Genomic DNA, 20,869 nt, shown 5'->3' with positions numbered 1-20,869 from the left:
AACAGTGAACTTTAGTTGTTTGTTGTTTCTGGTTTGGTTCTGCAGCTGTGGTTCTCCATTGAATGGGCCATTAGAACCACGTCTGCCAACTCGGCTGGATCTTCAGGGAACACAACGAGGTTTGTTGACTTTAGTCTGACGGTTCTGGTTCTGTTCTGTTTGGTTTCGTAAAGCAGCAGCAGAACTATGTGTGCACATGTCTGGATCTGAAGGAGATGTAAACAGGTTTAAGGATTTTAGTTTGAAGGTTCTGGTTCAGTTCTGCTGCTGTGGTTCTCTACAGAACAGCAGCAGAACCGTGTCTGCAGGAACCACTGGATCTTCAGGAAACCTAAAGAGGTTCATGACTACAGTTCAGATCTTATGTTTCGGTTCTGGAGCTGTGGTTCTCCATAGAATGGGCAGCAGAACCGTGGTTCTACGTAGGAAAGCAGCAGAACCGAGCTGTGTCTGCACACGACTGAACCTTTAGGAGGTGTAAACAGGTTTGTGGACTTTAGCTTTCTGGTTCTAACTCTGTTCTACTGCTGTGGTTCTCCATAAAGCAGCATCACAACCGTGTTTGTAAAACCACTGGATCTTTAGGATGCATAAAGAGGTTCATGACTAAAGCTAAAATGTTCTGGTTTGGTTCTGCTGCTGTGGGTTTCCTAAGAACAGCAGCAGTAGAACCGTGGTTCTCTACCACTGGATCTTTAGTCAGCATAAAGAGGTTTGTGGACTTTGGCTCAATTGCTCTGATTGTTTTGCTGCTGTGGTTCTCTATAGAACAGCAGTAGAACCCTGGTTTTCTGGTTCTCTCTGTTATCTGTGGTTCTCTAGTTCTCTTTGGTTCTCTGGTTCTCTATAGAACAGCAGTAGAACCCTGGTTCTCTGGGGTTCTCCATAGAACAGTAGTAGAACCCTGGTTCTCCCTGGTTCTCTCTGGTTCTCCATAGAACAGCAGTAGAACCCTGGTTCTCACTGGTTCTCCATAGAACAGCAATAGAACCCTGGTTCTCTGGTTCTCTCTGGTTCTCCATAGAACAGCAGTAGAACCCTGGTTCTCTGTGGTTCTCTGGTTCTCCACCGCTGGATCTTTAGGAAGCGTAAAGAGGTTTGTTTATGCAGCACTACTTTTGTATACATCCGACAATTACTGCCACAAACCGATAGAACGATTTTCGACATTCTTCACAGAAACAGACACAAAAAGTCACCGACAGTGTCCGTTTCCTCCGTTCCTGTCAGAACCCGGAGGTGCTGCTCCCGGTTCAGTCCCGGTGGACCGGATCGGGGCGTCTTTGGAGGAACTACTTTGTGTCGGACGGCGGTGCTGCGCCTTTCTCTCTCTCTGCCCGGTGCTAGGCCGCCATCTTGAATTTTAATGTTAATTTCTAAAAAAATGTGTTTGCTGAGATATTTTCCTTTTCGGGGAGTCGGACTCGGATCCGTGTGAAGAACCGCGGCTCCGTGTGACTGAATAAACCGGTGAGTGTTATCGGACCGCTCGGTGTTTGTGTGGTCGAGTCGCGGACATTTAACGCTTTGGAGGCTTTGAGCTGCTGTTTAGCTGTTAGCCGTCAGGATAAATAACATCACCGGGCCGCTCCGGGTCACCTGCTCCGGTAGCTCCAGCACAGCAGAGAAATGAGGACTAAAGCACCCAAACTAACTTTAAATTGTGCTACAAACGACTCATTTCCACCGTTCAGCTGCTAACGGCTCCACACCAGACAGCCGGAGCTAACGCAGTGGATGCTAGCTGCGTTAGCCGCTGCTCCAGTGGTTTGCTGGTAGGTTGAGTAGCTAAAGGGACATGTGTGCAGCTAAATGATGAGTATAATAATCAGAGGTTTCAGGATTATTAAGTCAGATTTATGTCGTTGGTTCAGACGTGATAACTGCATTTTATTGACTGTGCTAGCTGACGGAGAGGCTAAGGGAACGATGCTGAAGTTAGCTTGTGATTCGTAGCTTTTGACCCGACAGTTAAGGAGGAAGTTAAGGGAGATTTAACTTTATTTCCACATTTTAAAGATGTTAAAATGAGTTGGAAAGTACAGGTGAATCCTTAATATAGACTGACTTCCATTCTCATGTTTGTGAAAGTTTTATTGCATGGATGAAAATGCAAAAATGTGAGATTTCTACCCTTATCTGAACCAAGTTAGAGCAGGTCCAGATCTTAAGGTCTTTAACAGGTGGACTCCGGACTAGATGGTCCTGCAGAGGCTTTCAGACAGGTTTGGATCTGTTAAACCTTTATTCTGTGTAGGATAGTACTAAAATGGGATTTTTCTGTACTTTCTGGAACAATTTACACCAAAAGTAACCTAACACGAACTTGTTAAATCAGAACTAGAATCAACTATATTGTAAACAAGGAGCTCAACTCTGGTGAATTTGATTTGTCATTGTACAGTAATCAGAAAAAAAACAATTAAGTACTAAAAGTAAGGTAAAAATTGAGAACACTATAAAAATAAGAGCATATAAATAGCTAAATTTGGACTAGATTGTCCTACGGAAACTGAGAAGTTTTTAAAAGTTTCACATAGTTGCAGCTTTAATTATCTTAAATTGAAAACTTGAATTATGAAACTTATAAAAATGAATCCAATTGTAGGAGCTTCAGTAGAAACCAACTGGACTTTGCTGAGAGATTCTTTCAACTTCGTGACATCAGTTTAGACTCCAGATGATCAACTGTGAAAATAATGAGTAATTGATAATCTAAATAATCAATAGTTGCAGCTTTAATTATCTTAAATTGAAAGTTTGAATTGTGAAATTTATCAGTAGCTTTAGTAGAAACCAGCTGGACTTGTCTGGGAGGTTCGAAAGAACTAACCCCATCTGTGAAAATAATGAATAATTGATAATCAAAATAACCAAATAGTTGCAGCTTTAATTGTCTTAAACTGAAACCTCAAATTATGAAATTAATTAAAATTTATCCAATTGTAGCAGCTTCAATAAAAACCAACCGGTTGGTTTCAACTGAAGCTCCTATGATTATTTATATGTTAATGTTTACGTCTTTAATCTTGACTGTGTTTAATGTGATTTTCATGCTAAATGGAACCTTCTAGCCTCTGTAGTATCATCTTGAGCAGATTTAAGTCGTTAACATACAGTGGTTATAGATCTGGAGCTGGTCTACGTGTGAAAAAAAGCTGTGAAATCTCGTTTTTTGCATTTTCACAGCTGTTAAAGTGGATTTCAGACCTAATTAGCATCATCAAACTGAGGGATAACACCATCTGAGTGCTGGAAGTTAAGTTTCCCTTATCTTCTCCCTTAAGTGCTGCCTCGGAAGCCTTCATTCAGAAGCTAACTTCAGTTTGGAGCTAAGTTAGCAGCTCGCTGAGTGAAGTTTGACGGCAGCTAACACCAACTAGTGAGTACCTGAGTGTTTAAATCCTCTCAGATCTGCGGTCTGAGCAGCAGCAGACACGTTTATTATTCACACTGCTAGCTCTGTTAGCTGCACGTTAGCAGCCCGGACGCTAGACGGGAGAAACTGTCGTGATGTGGACTTAACGTGTGTGATGGACCCGTTAAATGCCCCCTCCCGGTGACTCCCGGTGCGGGTCTTTGTGGTCGGGACTGTTGTGTTTGTGGTGTGAACGTGTCGGCGGTGTGTCGCTGCTCTTCTTCCGCGGTTAGCCGCATGCTAACACTAGGGGACGGAGGCCGGAGAGGCGGCGGCTGGTTACGAACAGTTCGGCCGACGTTTGGGAAGCTGTGGCCCAGTGTCGGCCTCAGATGTCGGTGTGGCCTTCCGGGTTTCCACGGCCGATCCCTGTGTGTTTGTAGCAGCTAGCCGCGGAGCTAAACAGCAGCTCCGTGCTCCATGCTAATGCTGTGGGATGATAACGGGTTCATTCAGCTCCCGGTGTTTGAGGGGTTTCTACGGTGTTTACGTGAACAAAGCTGGACTTTCTAGGTGTGGATGGATGAAGGGACCGAAGACGGTTGTGTTGCACTTGACAGTATGCAGCTGCAGTGTTTGAGGTTACCACTAGGAGGCGCTGCAGGATCATTTAAAACTGGCTGTGTGTCACCTGTCACACCTGGGTCAGCCCTCCCAGCTCCAAAAGGCCCTCTCTGCGTGTTTTATCAGAGCGTCTGTTATATTTACTCTGCAATCTACAGTCCTGGACACACACCAAAATGTAGAAGAAGAGAGAAAAATACATCTCTACAGTTTCATTTAGGAGATGCTTTTATCCAGAGCGTCGTATACCACCGTTCAAAAGTTTGGGCTCACTTAGAAATGTCCTTATTTTTGAAAGAAAATCATTTTTTTTCAGTGAAGATAACATTAAATTTAATCTAACTTTATTAAATCTATAAAAGAACCAAAATACAGGATTCTATTTATACTGTGTTTTTACTAGATTTCTACTCTGTTTTTAATATATTTTTACTGCATTTTTGAGACTTTTTTTTGCTATATTTTTACTGTATTTTTTTAATCTATTTTTACTATACTATTACTACTACTGCTACTACTATTACTACTATTTTTACTATATTTACTGTATTCTTGATGTATTTTTATTGTATTTTTACTGTATTTTTAAATGTTTTTGCTGTATTTTTAGTATATTTTTAATGTTTTTACTGCATTTTATATATATTTTTGCTGTATTTTAAATATATTTTTTACTCTATTTTTACTGTATTTTTAATATATTTTGCTGTATTTTAAATATATTTCTACTGTATTTTTAATATATTTTTACTGTATTTTTAATATATTTTCTCTATATTTTTACTGTTTTTTATTCCACTACCGTTCAAAAGTTTAGGGTCACTAAGAAATGTCCTTACTTTAGAAACAAGATCTTTTTTTTCAATGAAGACAGCACAAAAAAAATGATAAATCCAGTGTAGACATTGTTAATGTGGTAAATGACTATTCTAGCTGGAAACGGCTGATTTTTAATGGAATATCTCCATAGAGGTACAGAGGAACATTTCCAGCAACCATCATTCCTGTGTTCTAATGCTACATTGTGTTAGCTAATGGTGTTGAAAGGTTCATTGATGATTAGAAAACCCTTGTGCAGTTATGTTAGCACATGGAGAAAAGTGGGAGTTTTCATGGAAAACATGGGATTATGTGGGTGACCCCAAACTTTAGAACGGTGGTGAACATCTGAGAGTAGATCCAACACAAGCAAGGATGTAGTCAGGAGAAAACAACAGAACATAAAACAGAACTCATAAATGTCTTCTGTCAGTCTGACACAGAATGATGGAAATTATTTTTAAAGAAGGAAATAATATTGATTATTGTGCAGAAATTATCCAACATTTTTCCAAGTGGACACTCCACATTCTGTATATATGTAACTATTTACACGTTTAATTAGTTTTTATACTCGTTCAGCTGAAAAGTCCCTGAATTATTGTTCAGTGATTGTTGGTTGTAGGTCAGTGGGTCGATGTCTTCATGGTTGTGCAGAGAAAGGCAGAATTTTATTTTTTTACAGAATCTGGTTCGAGTAAGTGCTGTATTTTTTGGCAATTTATTAATAAATATTTAATTATTTACATTTTTACAGCTGACCCAAACTCTGAGGGATAGTTTAGTCTGCATTGTTGTTGTTTTGTGTGTTGCTGTGGTCACTTTGTTGTTGTTGTTTTATGTCTCAATTTGTCGGTTTGTGTTTCATTTTTGTTTGTGTGAGTCTTCTCTGCAGTTTGACACAAAATGCCAAAATATCAGATAAAAGAAGAAAATTACTGATTCATTTACCAAAAAAAATCCAGAAATTTAGAATGAAATAAAACATTTTAAAAAGTTGAATTTCTTAGATTTTTTTTTTATTTTTACCAAAAATAAAAAAATCTAGAATCAGAATGTCCAACATTTTTCCAAGTATGTATCGTTTTAACCAACTCTGTAAAAATGGAGGCTCCACACACTGTAGATGTTAAAATAGTTTCAGTTTTACAGCCTTCAGATGTTTCCTCTCCACTCTGCTCATCATCTAGAAAGATGTTTCTCCATGCTGAATGGATCTCCAACAACCTCCTCGTCTGTTCATTGTTTCTGAGCCATGTTGAGTTTATTTAATTGGTTTTCCTCTCAGTCTCTCCGTGGAAACACTGCCTGCAGTTCAATCTGAACACGTTTAGATTTTTTCTCACGTGATCGTTGCTCACAGCTGAGTCGGTCGTGGCTTCATGGTTACGTTGTGGACCGCAGAATTTTTAGTTTTTATAGATTTTGATTCAAGCAAATTGTTCATTTTTGACATTTTTAAAAACTGACACCTGAATGAAGGGATTTTTGATGAAAGTGTTGTTAATTTTGCAGAACATGAGTAGTTGAAGCACTGAAGGAAAGTTGGAACTCTGAGGAATTTTCCTGTTTTTAAAGTTTCTTGCTGATAAACGGTTTAACCCTTTGGATCCCAGTGAAGGGTTGGGGGGATTGGTGGTAGATGTGAAACCAGATCAGACAGATCCATCGTTCTTTTTGCTTATAAAATCAGAGGAGTTAGACCAACATTTCACACATTCACCAGGTCTCAGAGCACTTTTTGGTTGCAGTGATGGGTTTGTAAAATACACAATAAAGCACACATAACAGAAATGTTATGACACAGCTATGCAATTTCTCTATTTTGAAATATATGTGGGAAAACACTAAAAAAAGTTTCTTTTTTTAAGGTTTATTGCACTTTTAAACAATTTATTGTAGTAGTTCAGACATAAATCAATACATATTATTAAAGTTGAGATATACGGGTTATATTGATGTAAAGCAAATAAAAATACTCAAAAAAACTGCACTACAGTCTGTAAAAATGTAAGAATATATCCTGGTGGTTTTGCACAATGGTAGACGTTAAAGGGTTAATTTTGTTGTCTTTTGTTTAATTTCTTTCAAAGATGAGACGTCTTTCAAACCAGCCGGCAGGTTCTGGAGTTCAGAGGGTGAATCTGCAGCCGGTAGTCGGTTTTATTGTTCGTTTACTGGATGTTTAATGTGACTAATCGGTGTCGGACTACAGGATCTGGGGTTAGAGAGGAACCTTTAGGTTAAACTCACCTCTTAATGGGCATCATCGCCATGGTAACTGATGCTGCACACCTGACCTGCAGATGACATTTGAACAGAACAGATTTTAGAGTCTAAAGGTTTCCTGTCCCTGATGAGTAAATATGAGAGAAGTGGAGGAAACTCTGGTCTTTCTTGTTTTATTTCTTCCTGTTGACTGAGGTTAAAGCAGATTTTATTTTCCTGAAGGTGTTTATACAGCGATATAATCCTAAATCAACTAAAGCCTTGTACTCGTTGATCCTATAAGACCTGCAGTGAGCCGACTCATGAGTTTCAGTGATGTTTTTATGTTTGTTCTTTAATTTCGTCGTACATAATAGAAGTTGGAGTTGGATTCATGCTCTGAGGCAGAGATATTAATGAAGCTGTTAACAGTCGGTGGTGTTTGGGTTGAACTGGCTGATAACCGGCTGATAACCGACTTCACTGACCGCCGTTCTTCAGTTTACTGAGGCCTGATAACCAACAGATAGTCTGAGTGTGAGGAACTTGTTCTGCTGTCGGGCAGAACTCAGTGAACTCTGGATGCAACCAAGAATTACTTTCTCTTTTCACTGATTATTCATTCAGTTTTTATCTTCCTGCAGCTTAAACTTCATATTTACTGATTTATCCATCAGTCCAAAACTCAGATATTTTATAAATGATCATATTTGACAAAGAAAAGCAGCAAATTCACACATTTAAGAAACTAAAACCAGCAAATGTTTGACCTTGTTTCAAATTAATTTTCCTTTGATGGACTAATAAATCAACTGTAAAATGATGAGTGTCTACTTATAATTTCAACCAAGAAGGCGTGAACAGATCAACAAAAGTGTTCTGACTGACAGAAGTTTCTAGTATTTTAGGAACTGAATTATTAGTTGTTTGTTTAATGTATAAAGGGACACAGCTTCAGATGTTTTGTTTTTGTTCAGTTTATCTTTATGTACGACATGTAAAAGCATCAAATCATCACTTTTGTAAAGTTAAAGCAGCAAGTACTGGACATGTTTTACTTCAAAACTAAAATTTCAGTTAATAAAATTACTGCAGATGAATTTTCTGTCCGTAATGGAGCTGCTGCTAATAATTACTTCATTTTTTCTCTCAATTAAAGGATTAGTAGTTTGGTTTCTGAAATATCAGAACATGTTGATCAGTGTTTCCTGAGGTCCAAAATGACGAATGTCTTGTTTTATTCAGTTTATTGTCACTTAGGAGGAGAGAAACCAGAAAATATTCACATCTAAGAAGCTCCAATCACAAAATGTAGAGAATTTTTATTTCAAAAAATGACACCAGTAGATAAATAATTAAATAATTTACAACTAATCCAGTAATCTTTGCAGCTCTGGATGTTTTATGACTGCTGATCAAACAAAAATAATGTTTTAAGATGTCACCAGAGACTCTGTGTTGGACATTTTCACTATTCTGTGATATGTTAGAGACAAAACAATTAGTAATTAGAATTAATCACTGATGAAAGTCATTGTTTTAGTTCTAAAGAAGCCAAAAATGTAGATTTAATAATAGTTTCTCTTAAATTTTACATTCAATTCACAGTTCTCTCCACTAACAAACCACACTGAGTCCTACCAAGGGTGAACTGATCTTTATTATCAGAGTTTATTATTTTCTGGATCATTTGATCAGCTGTTTGGTGTGAAATGGTCAAAAATGCTGATCAGAGTTTCCTCAAATGTGTTTTTTTTGTTCACAACTGAAAAATAGTTTGCTGTCATTGAGGAGGACAGAAACCAGAAAATATTAACAACTAAGAAGCTAAAATCTGAGAGTTTAGGTTGCAATTAATTTTAGATTGATTTAGTAGTTAATTACTCACTGATTAAAGTTCATAAACTAGTCGGTTAATCGTTGCGGCTCTGAGAGTTTCACACGTTTGTTGTTACTAAAATAGCAGCACTTAGGGCAGGTTTAAACCAGGTGAAATTAGTTTGTCATGTCTTTGTTTTACTATGTTGTTTTTATCCATCTGTATGTTTTTCTTTTATGATTGGGCCTTGTGCTAAATCCGGCTAATTTACTGCAACCTTGTGTAAACTATTATGAGATTAATGTCCACTGTCCCATCCAGATAAATACAGAAAGGTTTTAAATGTTTGTTCTTGGTCCTGCAGGTTTCAAACTCTGGATCCCCGTCTTCCCCACTCGAGAGCGTTTCTTCATCTCGGAGACTAAATGCAACTGGACCAGGGGGCTTGTGGGCATGAAGTGGCTGGGCGAATCCAAGAACATGGTATTAAATGGCAGACGACACGGAAACAAGTTGACCAGCGAGCAGCCGGTGAGCCAGAGCCAGACTCGCTCCCAGCATCCTCAGCGAGCGTCGCTGCGACACAGCAAGACTCACCCCAGAAACCGGAGATGTAGCCGCAGTGAGTGGAGCCCAGAGACACCTGAAGATCTGCTTCTGCTGCAGCTCCGTCCTCTAACGTCCTATCATGTCTTTACAGGGTTTAATGCAGCCAGTCTGGAGGCCGAGCGGCGCTACGTGCCGTCCTCAGGAATGACCGCTAAGGAGCTCTGTGAGAACGATGACCTGACCACCAGCCTCATCCTCGACCCCTATCTGGGTTTTCAGACTCACAAGATGAACACCAGGTGGACAGATCGGCCACACAGGTTCCCCACTGGGCGTTCTTTCTGATTCTAACATTTTGCTTCCGGATTGTGTCCCAACAGATTCCGACCGGTCAAAGGGAGGCAGGAGGAGCTGAAGGAGATCATCGAGCGCTTCAAGAAACACGACAACCTGGAGAAGGCCTTCAGATCTCTGACGACAGGAGACTGGTCCAGAAACCTGTTTCTGCACAAGACCAAGGCTCAGGAGAAGCTCTTCAAGCAGCATGTAAACCCTATCTATCTATCTATCGAATTATCTATAGTCTATCTATCTATAGTCATATTCTATCTATTTATCTATCTATCTGTAGTTTAACTTCCTGTTTCGTTCAGGTGTTCGTTTATCTGCGGATGTTCGCCACCGACAGCGGCTTCGAGATTCTTCCCTGTAACCGTTACTCATCGGAGCAGAACGGAGCTAAAATCGTGGCGACGAAGGAGTGGTGAGGAGATTATTCTAGGTTGTAAAAGCCTTCGACATCAACACGCTCAAACCTGTTGCTTATAAATGTTTTTACCTTTAAAAAACAGCAACGATCTGGTCAACATACACGAGAATTTATGCAATATTAGTATTTTCTACTCCAAGAAGAACCTGTTCAAGATGTCAGTGTTTCCACTCAGAAGAATCTATACAATAAGAATGTTTTGTACATTTTTAAAAAACTATATTCATGTTTTCTATGTGTACAAAAATCCATGCAAGAGTAGAATTTTGTACTCACAGAAGGACCTCTGCATTATCAGAATTTTTTATTTTTTTTAATTTCTACTCATGGAAAAATCTCTGCAATTAAAAAAAAAATAATAATAATAATAATAATTGTGTTTTTCAATATGTAGATATGCGTATTATTTTTATTTTCCACATAGGAAGAATCTGTACATTGCTTTGGATAAAAGCTGCTAAGTTCAAATGTTAGTTTATTTTATTGTGGCAGGAATTTCTTTCTGTTTGTAAAACAATATTATGATGTGTTTCTGTTAAGATGACAAATTCTAAAATCCACTAAGCTAAGCATTGGTATGTTTTTTGCCAGCTAGCTACCTAAACAACGTTGTTCATTCATTTTAGCATGTAATTGTGGAATATCAACAGTACTTGTGTATACTGGAGGTCCTCGGTTTACGACTTCATTGACCTACAGCGTTTCATTTTTACATCAGAACTGGTTACGTGGAACTAGTTGACGAGTGGAGTGGATGAATACGTCGTCATGTGGCGCTATAAGACAGCTTTGTTTCCGTTCTCCAGTTGTACACCACCTTGGATTGTGCTACATTCACTAACTTTTTGTCCTTCATTATGGCTCCCAGCGTAAGTCAGACTCTTCTGATGCTTGGAAGAAAAGGAAAGCCGTCTCCATGGAAGTGAAATTAGACAGAATAAAACGCTGGGAACAGAAAGAAACACCGACAAACATGGGTCAAGATGCTGTGTTTTACACAGGGCATGTGTAGGAGAGTGTGAGTTACAGCGAAAATCGACTTACGTTGGGCCGTAGGAACGGAATTCGGACGTAAGTCGAGGACCTCCTGTATCTTGAGGGTATTTTTTTATTTTTCCGCTGATGTTCCCTACTAGAGCTGCAACAATCGATGAATCGTCTGAGCTCGTTATGGCATCAACAGCAGAAGTGTGTCGTACATATATACGCACAATACGGCACAGATGTCCGTCCATGTTCAGCGTTCAGCCCGGATGGTTATTTCTGTTGCACAGCGCGCTCACTTCTGCTTTTGATGACGTAACGTTCTTCATCGATTCATCCATAGTTGCAGCCCTATTCACTACTTTTTGCTCGGTCCTTGGCTGCCGTACCTCTGCACTCTTCCCCGCTGCGGTTTTTAATAAAAGCTTCTCTCAGCTTGTTTGCTGCTAACGTTCCGATGATTATAAACAGCAAACCCAGAGAACAAGGAAGTGCTACCTGAGTGTAACTCACCTGTCCGCCTCGGTCGATGTTGCAGGAAAAGGAATGATAAGATCGAGTACCTCGTCGGCTGCATCGCCGAGCTGTCGGAGAGCGAAGAGAACCTGCTGCTGCGACACGGAGAGAACGACTTCAGCGTCATGTACTCCACACGCAAGAACTGTGCTCAGCTGTGGCTCGGACCTGCTGCATTCATCAATCACGGTACCCATATTTACCTGAGTTCACCTGTAACTACACACCTTAAAAACGTCTCCATTCAGATACTAACCGTCTGTGTTTTGTCTTTTTGTTTATCTCCTGCAGATTGTCGACCAAACTGTAAGGTGAGGCTGCCTAAAGGTTTTGGTGTCATTTATTCCTACGTCTATAAAGTCCTCTAACTAACGTTTTTTTAATCGTTTATGTTCAGTTTGTGTCGACAGGAAGAGACACGGCCTGTGTGAAGGTTTTGAGGGACATCGAACCCGGAGAGGAAATCTCATGTTACTACGGAGACGGGTTTTTTGGGGAGAGCAATGAGTTTTGTGAATGCTATACGTGTGAAAGGTAAATACGGCAGTAATGGGTGATAAAGTAGGAGCAGACAGGTGAAGCTGATGCAGGTTTTTTGCTCCTGTCTCATTTTTCCTCGTTGTTAGCAGATTTTTTTACTACAATCTAAAGTCCTGAACCTCTGTGGAACCAGAACAACATGAAGAAGGAGAGAGAACTCAGAAAACTTGAATTTCTTTGATTATTTGTTCTACCAGCTGTTTTAAAAATCTCGAATCAGTCATGGATCAGCTGCAAGAATTTTGTAATGAGACGCGAAGCATCTTGTTTTTAGGTTTACATTCAGTTAATCACCAAACTCGTAGAGAAATCATTCCCTCTGAAAGGGGGAAATGATGAACAGACACTTTATTTTTTGGTGTTTTTGCTCTGCAGACGGGGAACTGGTGCTTTTAAATCCAAAGCTGGGCTACCAGTGGAAGTACCGGTGATCAACAGCAAGTACGGGTTGCGGGAGACGGACAAACGTCTGAACAGGCTGAAGAAGCTCGGAGAAGGAAACCGGAGCTCCGACAGTCACTCTGTGGGCTCCCACACCGACGTAGACTCTCAGGAAATGCCAAAAACACATCAATGTAAGAGTCTCTGCAGTCTCAACATGTTAAACTGCTAATTACATCAGTGAAATCCAGATTTATTACGGTGAAGTGATGAATGTCTTCATGTTCTTTTGTCTCTTCTTCCTGCCATGAGTCTCCCTCAGAGTTCTGTTTTATTAAAGCTGATGGAGCTCAGAAACATCACCTCTCATGTATCTGAAACCCTGATAATGTTCAGTGTTTTCTGTTCTCCTGCAGCTGCCAGAAAAAGAACATCATCATCCTCATCTGGCCTGAAGTATAAAAACAGGACTCAAACCAGACAGACTTTGTCCAGAGCCCTTTCTACCTCATGTTCAAAACAAGGTCGTGTAAACAATAACAGGGTACCAAAGAGACTAAAATCCCAATCCAAGCCTTCACTAAGTAAAGTCCAGTTGCGGAGTCGCAGGAGGGCGGCGGAGCCCAAGACGTCGGCCAAAGGAGAGACTTGCCAGCTGGGTCTCAGGGACTCGAAGGTGTCGCTGTGTAAAGGCGTCACCGTCAAGAAAGAGAAGGACAGTCAGGAGCCGGTCCAGCCGGCGCCAGGCCAGCGGGGCTGCATCACCCGGCATGCCGCCAAGGAGAACGGCAACGTGGCAGCTGTTAAGAGCAGCGAGGGCAGCCAGTGTTCCACGTACAGAACTCGCAGGTCCACACGGACGCTTGTAAAAGCCCAGGAAACGGCGGCCGGCATTAAGCTGGAGCCCAGCGCCATGGACGGCCTGAGCCCGGTGCCCGGAGGAGTCGTCATCAAGACGGAGCCGGCCGACATGGAGGAGTACCTCCACCACGGAGTCGCTCTGGAGCAGCCGGCTTTAGACGCCGGCTACGCCAGGAGAGGCTCACGGACCAGACGGAAACGGCTGACACAACTCCGGACCGAGCGGACGATTAAATGCGAGGACTCGTACGGTGAGCCGTTCATGCCGGTGGCCGGCAGCCACACCGCCAACTTCTCAGACTGTGGGAATGTGCTGCTGAGCTTCGCCGACCGGCACAGGGACTATAACGGCATCGCCAACTGTAGCAAGTCCCTCCGCAGGGACAAGGGGAAGAGCAGCTGCCGGTCGCAGGACAAGGGGAAGAAGAAGCGGCGCATCACGCGATACGACGCTCAGCTGATCCTGGAGAACAACACGGGGATCCCCAAACTGACGCTCCGCCGGCGGAGAGACAGCAGCAGCAGCAAGACCAACGACCCCGGAGACGCCATCGCATCCTCCAACCTCTCCGCCGCCACCGTCAACTCGGCCTCCTCCAGCAAGATCAGCATCAAGTTCAGCAAAGACCACGACAAGGACAAAGGCAGCTCCTACATCGCCAAGCTCAACAATGGCTTCGCCCCTGTCGTCCACGGCAACGCCACCAAGCTGAAGATCCAGCTGAAGCGGGAGGACGATGCTCGGAGAATATCCCATGCTAAAGACCAGGTGTCGTACAACGGGGACATGGCTCCGGGTCTGGAGGCCCGGAACGGTGGACATCGGACCCAAAAGGTTCTGGCGGAGCCTTCGTCCGATGAGGACGACGAGGAAGGGGAGGAGGATGACGACGACTACTTCGACAACGAGTTCGAAGACGATTTCATTCCACTTCCTCCGGCGAAGCGTCTGCGACTCATCGTGGGTAAAGACTCCATAGACATCGATATCTCCTCCAGGAGGAGAGAGGATCAGTCTCTGAGGCTCAATGCATAAGCTGTGGACCTTCTGTAAATAACACGACCCGCTAATCAACTGTTGTGTTGATGTAAAAGAAGTACAGTAATTTAAACACAGAAAATTGCTGAAATTCAGACTCTGAATGAACGTTACTAGAGGGTGCTGTTAACCTAAAACAAATCTCTGTTCTTCACTTGAGTTGCTCATCAACGCGTCATTTTAGTTCTATTAATGCGACGTTCATGACATCCATCATGGCAGGAATCACCCTCTTGTTTCTGAATAATCTGAAAAGTGAAAACCGAGACTTTGTTTTACGTTGAACTCTTCCTTTCAGTGAATGCACTTGTTCTCTTCATAATGGACATGGATATTGTAGAAAGTGTACAGTATGGTGACTATTCCCTCTGTCTCATAGGCAGGTTTTTATGGATCCTTTGATTTTTGTCTCATAGTTTGTAAGTTTCTGTGGCGGTCCAGAGTGAACATCAGCCAATCAGGTACCATGTTCCCTTCATCACAGCAGCTCTTATTATTCTCAGAGTTCAATCAGCAGGAAGTAGTTTTATATTCATCCAGATGTTTTATCCACATCAGGGCTGCAGTGAACCAAAGGAAACCTAGAAAATCATTCGGATACCAAACATTTCATAGATATCTCTACCTGCAGCTAAATTAAATCTAAATAATCAACATAAACGCTCGTCTTTACAGCGTATTTAATCCTTTGATGATGAAATTAAATGTTAAGAAATGACTGGGATGATCCAGATGTTGGTTGCTGAGCTGTTTAGAAAGTTTCCGCTCCACTTTTTAAACTAAATGCAGAACCACCAACAACATCAGTTAGTTTGACTCCCAGTAAATGTTCAGTAGAAGTCTCCCTCAGGTTAGATATTTCCACCAGAACATCAAATTTACGTTTAATTCGAGGAAACATCAACTCCAAACTCCCCAACTTGGTTATTTTAAAGTGATATTTGACATAAAAAGCAGGAAATTCTCTCTTTTGAGAGTCTGGAATCAGAATATTTCTCACCGTTTTTTGACTGAATGAATGAAAACAACCAATCAGAATTTGATGTTTTAGTCGATCTGGACTCTGCAGCCCAAACAGGAAGTGGTCAAACAGAACAACATCTGGTGTTTCTTCTGCTGTAAACTTGTTAATTAAAGCTGCATTATCACCAGAATTAAAAGCACACAAGGTCTTCTAGTCCGGTGGAGCTGCTCTGTGGTGGGAACGTGGAACCTGGAGGCGGTGGAAGGAAAGCGAAACGTAGAGAAGGACGGGCTGAATCATCTCCACTGTCACTTTTATTAATCAGAGGTCTGAAGTCGTCGACACTAGAGTCTGAGGAGAAGCTTCCACTGAACTCTTCTAGTTAGGATCATGTACTTTCTCTTTGTGGTGCTACTTCGGTTTCCCTCATCTGTTTCTCCGGTAACCGGTGGATGGCGGCAGCATTAACTTCAATGGAAACACAGTCAGGAGTGTTGTAGTGGCTTCAGTTGTTTTTCTTTGCAGGAGCACACAAGCAGACGGGCGACGGATTAAAGGAAAAACCATTTTTAGGTGTCGCGATGTTCCTCTAATGTTGTGGATGGAGCAGATCATCGGAGATAATCCACCAAACGATAATTTGGATGGGTTTCTAGTGTCACAGAAAGTTCTTTATCTGTTTAGCTGCACTTTCCTCCTTTTTTTGCACCACTGATGTCTAAATAATGTACTAATGGGGGTTTAACCGTCTCATATTATCGACCTCTGCCATCGTGGATTGTTGCTGAAGCCTCGTCACGTCCTGCGCTGACATCAGCCGAGTTTCCACAATTGATTTTTACCCGTATTTTTAATTTATTGCACTAGAAAGTTAATAAAAAAACTGCAGAATATTAAATGTCGCCATTAATGCAGCTCATGTTGGATGGGAACCTGAATTCTGAACCGTCATGAAAGAAGCAGATGATGGTGTGAGTTAAATGTTCAGAAACCCTTCAACCCTCTTTATCATGGTTGAACCTACAACAGATTGTTATAGGTTAAAAAAACCACAACAATCTGTTCAACTCGCTGTTTTTTTTCTGTCATTTCGATGTCCTCGTCCAGCAGCATCTCCATCACTGACATAAAGTTGTACGTATACTCATAAAAGTATCCCTCGGATGGTGAGGGTTGAAGGGTTTCTGAACGTTTAATTCACCATCATCTGCTTCCTTCATTGATTTCACCTCCAGACAACATGAAACAGGTTCAATAACACTGAACATGAAAGATTAATTCCTTCATTTTTCTCTCATAAAAGTCTTGTTTCTTCTTTGAAGTTTTTTTTTTTTCGCAGTTAGCAAACAAATCAAATGCAAACTACAGTTTCATGCAGTATAAGTACAGCTAGGACCGGTTGCTTAGAAATGATCTGCTCAAACGGAATTGGATGAAGCTAAAGAGCTCGTTTCTTTTTCTACTCACAACCTACAGCGCCACCTACTGTCCACATCATGCAGCTGATAGAAACCAGAGTTACTTGGGTTTTTTTGATGCAGCATTCTAAAGTTTGCTTCAAATTCGCTCCAGGAACTTTTCTCAGTCACTATTTTGTTTCTAAAACTTGATTATTTATTCTGTGTTGAATCTGCTCACGTTCCCAACGTTGTGTTGAGTATTTACTCTTCTACTCGTGTTTATGTCACTAATGTATTAGTTCAAAATGTCTTATGAGCTAGAAAGTGTTGAATGTTTTCCAAAATTCCTGCAGCACAGAAACAAGAGAAGAACCAGTGGAGTTTATATGTGGACTAGTTGAGCTGTGAAACCCAGAGAACAGCATGTAGATGGATCATGAACTTTAAAGTGGATCCTCTGTGGACGTTTGTTTGGTTCTAGATTCAACACAGAAGTTTAAATCGCAGTGTGTATTCAGTGAATTCTATCAAGCATCCAAATGCAGACGTTTCTTCAGTTTCAGTCTGAACACCTTTTGGACGTTTTTCGACTGCAGGAACTTCTGGGTTGTTTTAGGGCGACGAGAACCTTTATTCTGACCTCAGAAACCGTCTCTGTAGACTGAAAAGCAGCTGAGCAGCCCTAAAAAACCACAACAATCTGATAAATTTGGTCTTTTTTGCCGTCGTCTCGATGTCCTTGTCCAACAGCGTCTCCGTCACTAACCTGAAGTTGTTCGTAAGAGAGCAAACCTCCACTGTTCTGGTTCCTACTAGACTTGGAGTTATGGCCAGTAGATGTTTCAGATCTGCTCACAGCTTCTACTTCCATGAAAACTCCTCACAACTGCATCCTTTCATGTTTAAAGCTTCATACATCCAGATTCTCTGTTGATTATTAAAGTTTCAAGATGTTTTCAGTAGCGGATCGACCAACACCGACCACTTTTTCTCTCATAATTTAGAATTTTACCTCATAATTTAAGCACTTTCTGTTATAATTTAGAATTTTTGTCCCGTAATTATTAAATTTTAGCATTTTTCTTTGCTTTCTGTCTCATAATTTTGGGGTTTTGTCTCATTAATTAGCCCTGTTGCCATAATTTAGGTGTTTTGGCTCGTAATTTAGATGTGTTGCCTCTTAATTTAGGTGTTTGTGTCGTTCCGTCTCAATTTAAGGTTCTCATTTTATCATTGTGAGTTGAAGCTGCTGGATGGACAAATTATGAGACAGTTTCTCTAATGTCCACCTTGTGGCTGCTGTCAGTTCCTGTGGTGTAAAGCTGCCTCATGGTTTTCCACCTCTTTAGTTTAACCAATCAGCATCAAGTTTTGTAGGGCGTTCAGCTGCACCAACCCTGGAGAAGGAACTTTTTTTCGCCTACAGAGGTTCTAGAGGGACGGTTGTTGCAGTCGGAACATTACAAAGGTTCAGGTGGCTCTAAAAGTGGAAAATGTCGACTCAGTTTCTCTTTTGTTTATGATCCATGAGCTTCAGGTGACCCCGTTTAGTTCAGTTTGTTTTGCTGAAGCTCCTGCCATCCGAGCCCCGACACCAACCCTCAGCAAGAATAAATCAGCGTTCAACACCTCGCATTTTTCCTTTAATCTGTCGCCCATCTGGACTTTCCAACAGCATTCGGTGCCTTAAGGAGCGTTCGGACACATTTTGACCAACAGCCAATCAGCGGAGAGTGAAGATGCGAAGCTTCCGTCAGTCCTTGTGTAAATTGTGTGGTTTATTGAGCAGCAGAGCGAGGATCAGCTGAATGTGAACCCGTTTGTTGTGTTTCTAGTCGACATCACCAGCAGCTAACCATCACTGTAAACTCCTCGTCTGTGTCCCGTAGACCGCCGTCACCGTCTCCAAACACAAAAGAGAAAAAAAATCGAAACAAATGTGAATAGTTTGCGGACATTTTAGCGTGTTGCGTGGGTTAGTGGGAAACATGTAAAGAGAATTAAGAATGGGCAGTGCGTATATTGTCCAATATGTAAATCATGTGAACACATCTTGTACTTATTTAACAGTTTTGAATACTTGAAAACTATATAAAGTTTCTTTGTGACTCTTGTTTTCTGAGTTTGTGGTTCCATTTCACACATTTCTGTTGCTGTGTTTTAAACCATGAAAAGCTGAAAAAAGTCACCAGAGAAAAGGGAATTAAATCAGTTTTTAGGAGCCTGAACGTCTGCAGACTTCAGTCTGACGAAGTTCTGATTTTTAGATGTTCAAACGTTTATACAGGAAGTATTTTCAGCAGAAAATCGATCATTCATCACATTTTGTCTCATAATTACGTTTTTTAAAGCAGAATTTAGGTTATTTGTCTCATTCTTGTTTCAGTTTTTAACTTTATCTCATAATTTAAGGGTCTGACCTCATGTTGGAATTCTGTTTTACTGTTTCATAATTTGGAGTTTTAATTTAAATTTATTGAAATTTTATTTTGTAATTGAGAGTCTTTGTCTCATCAGTCCGAGTTTTATCCCATAATTGAAGGTTTTACTATAATACATGATTTTTATCATGTAATTTAGCCTCTTTGCCTCATGATTTTATTTTTTTATTTACTAATTTCTGCTCTTATTCTGAAGTTTTTCTCATAATTTAAAGGCCAAACCTCATGTTTGAATTTTATTTTGAAATTCAGACTCTTTGTCTCATAATTCTGAGTTTGAGATCAAAATTTAAGGTTTTGATCTCATATCTTCATTTTATCTTGTAATTTAGTCTCTTTGACTCATAATTTTTTGTTTAATCTCAACATTTATTTTTATGTCTATTTAATTTAGTAATTCAGGCGCTTATTCTGAAATTGATCTCAATTTAATGTTTTCAGTTTATAATTTAATATTTTTTATCATAATTTACACCGTTAGTCTCATAATTTTGCATTTTGTCTCGTTTTTCAGAGTTTAATCTCATCCTTAAAGGTTTCTTTTCATACATTTTAGTTTTATCTCTGTAATTTAGGCTTTTTATCTCGTGTTTTAATTGAAATTTATGTTATTATTTGAAGTTTTGTTCTTTTTAATTTACTGTTTTTCCTCAAATATTTTAGTTGTGTTTCATAATTTAGGTTCTTATTCAGAAATTTATCTCATAATTTAATATTTTCAGCTTGTAATTTCACATTTTTTGTAATAATTTAGGCCATTAGTCTCATAATTTTGAGTTTAATCTCAATTTATTATGTCTCATAATTTAACTATTTTATTTAGTAATTAGGCTCTTATTCTGAAATGTATCTCCAATTTAATATTTTGAGCTCATAATTACACATTTTATGTCATAATTGAGGCCATTTGTCTCATAATTTTTCAGTTTTGTCTTGTATTTCAGACTTTAATCTTATAATTGAAGGTTTCATTTCATATATTTTAGTTTTATCTCATCTTTTATCTCAGAACTTCTTCTTGCCTCATAACTTGGAACATTATCTCATTATTTAAAGTATTATTGTTATAAATTTACATTTTTAAAATCCTAATTATGAGAAAAATGGTATAAATCTTGAGACAAAGTGTGAAAACTGATCAAATAAACTCAGTAAAATGTGAGCGAGCCGGTCAGAGTGCTGAGATAAAGCTCCATAGTGGGTTAAAGTGTGGTTTTGTCTCGGTGTCATGATTCTGTCCCTATGAAGGAATGATTCAGCCTCTGGTGGACCGATGCTGAGCTCACTCTGAGGTCTGACGTTGGATGGAAGCTGCTCTGTTCTTCAGTTGTGCTGCAGAATGACACCATTTACAGGAGAACGCTGCTGATGTGGAGCCGCTGACTGCATGTGCTGAGCTCTGAGGAGGATCTTTGTCCTCTGCAGACGTCCCCTGACCTCACCACTGCTAGCAGCGCTAACCACGCTGACACCATCACCACCACTGTGAGCACAAAACTCAATAAAGTCATCACAGAAGATGAAAAACGTCCCCAGGAACATTAGTCAGGATCATAAAAATATGTAAATCATGACATAAAACCTTTCTGAGGAGGTA

General features: G+C 40.3%; 1 protein-coding gene across 1 annotated transcript in view; it reads left to right on the top strand.

Annotated features, from left to right (window-relative positions):
* The window catches only part of kmt5b (lysine methyltransferase 5B), a 30,104-nt gene extending 11,159 nt beyond the window's left edge, over positions 1-18,945 (top strand). The window contains exons 3-11 of the mRNA XM_055007301.1: positions 9,193-9,450; positions 9,529-9,676; positions 9,758-9,923; positions 10,031-10,140; positions 11,669-11,835; positions 11,938-11,957; positions 12,044-12,180; positions 12,562-12,761; positions 12,984-18,945. Of these exons, the coding sequence (XP_054863276.1) occupies positions 9,193-9,450; positions 9,529-9,676; positions 9,758-9,923; positions 10,031-10,140; positions 11,669-11,835; positions 11,938-11,957; positions 12,044-12,180; positions 12,562-12,761; positions 12,984-14,464 (2,687 nt within the window). The 3' untranslated portion in view covers positions 14,465-18,945. The remainder of the gene's footprint in view (positions 1-9,192; positions 9,451-9,528; positions 9,677-9,757; positions 9,924-10,030; positions 10,141-11,668; positions 11,836-11,937; positions 11,958-12,043; positions 12,181-12,561; positions 12,762-12,983) is intronic.
* Positions 18,946-20,869: the final 1,924 nt, after the last annotated feature.

Source organism: Amphiprion ocellaris, chromosome 1 (genome assembly GCF_022539595.1).
Source record: "Amphiprion ocellaris isolate individual 3 ecotype Okinawa chromosome 1, ASM2253959v1, whole genome shotgun sequence".
Lineage (NCBI taxonomy): Eukaryota > Metazoa > Chordata > Actinopteri > Pomacentridae > Amphiprion > Amphiprion ocellaris.
Note: the sequence above shows the minus strand (reverse complement) of the source record. Positions and strands in the feature narration are given on the sequence as shown.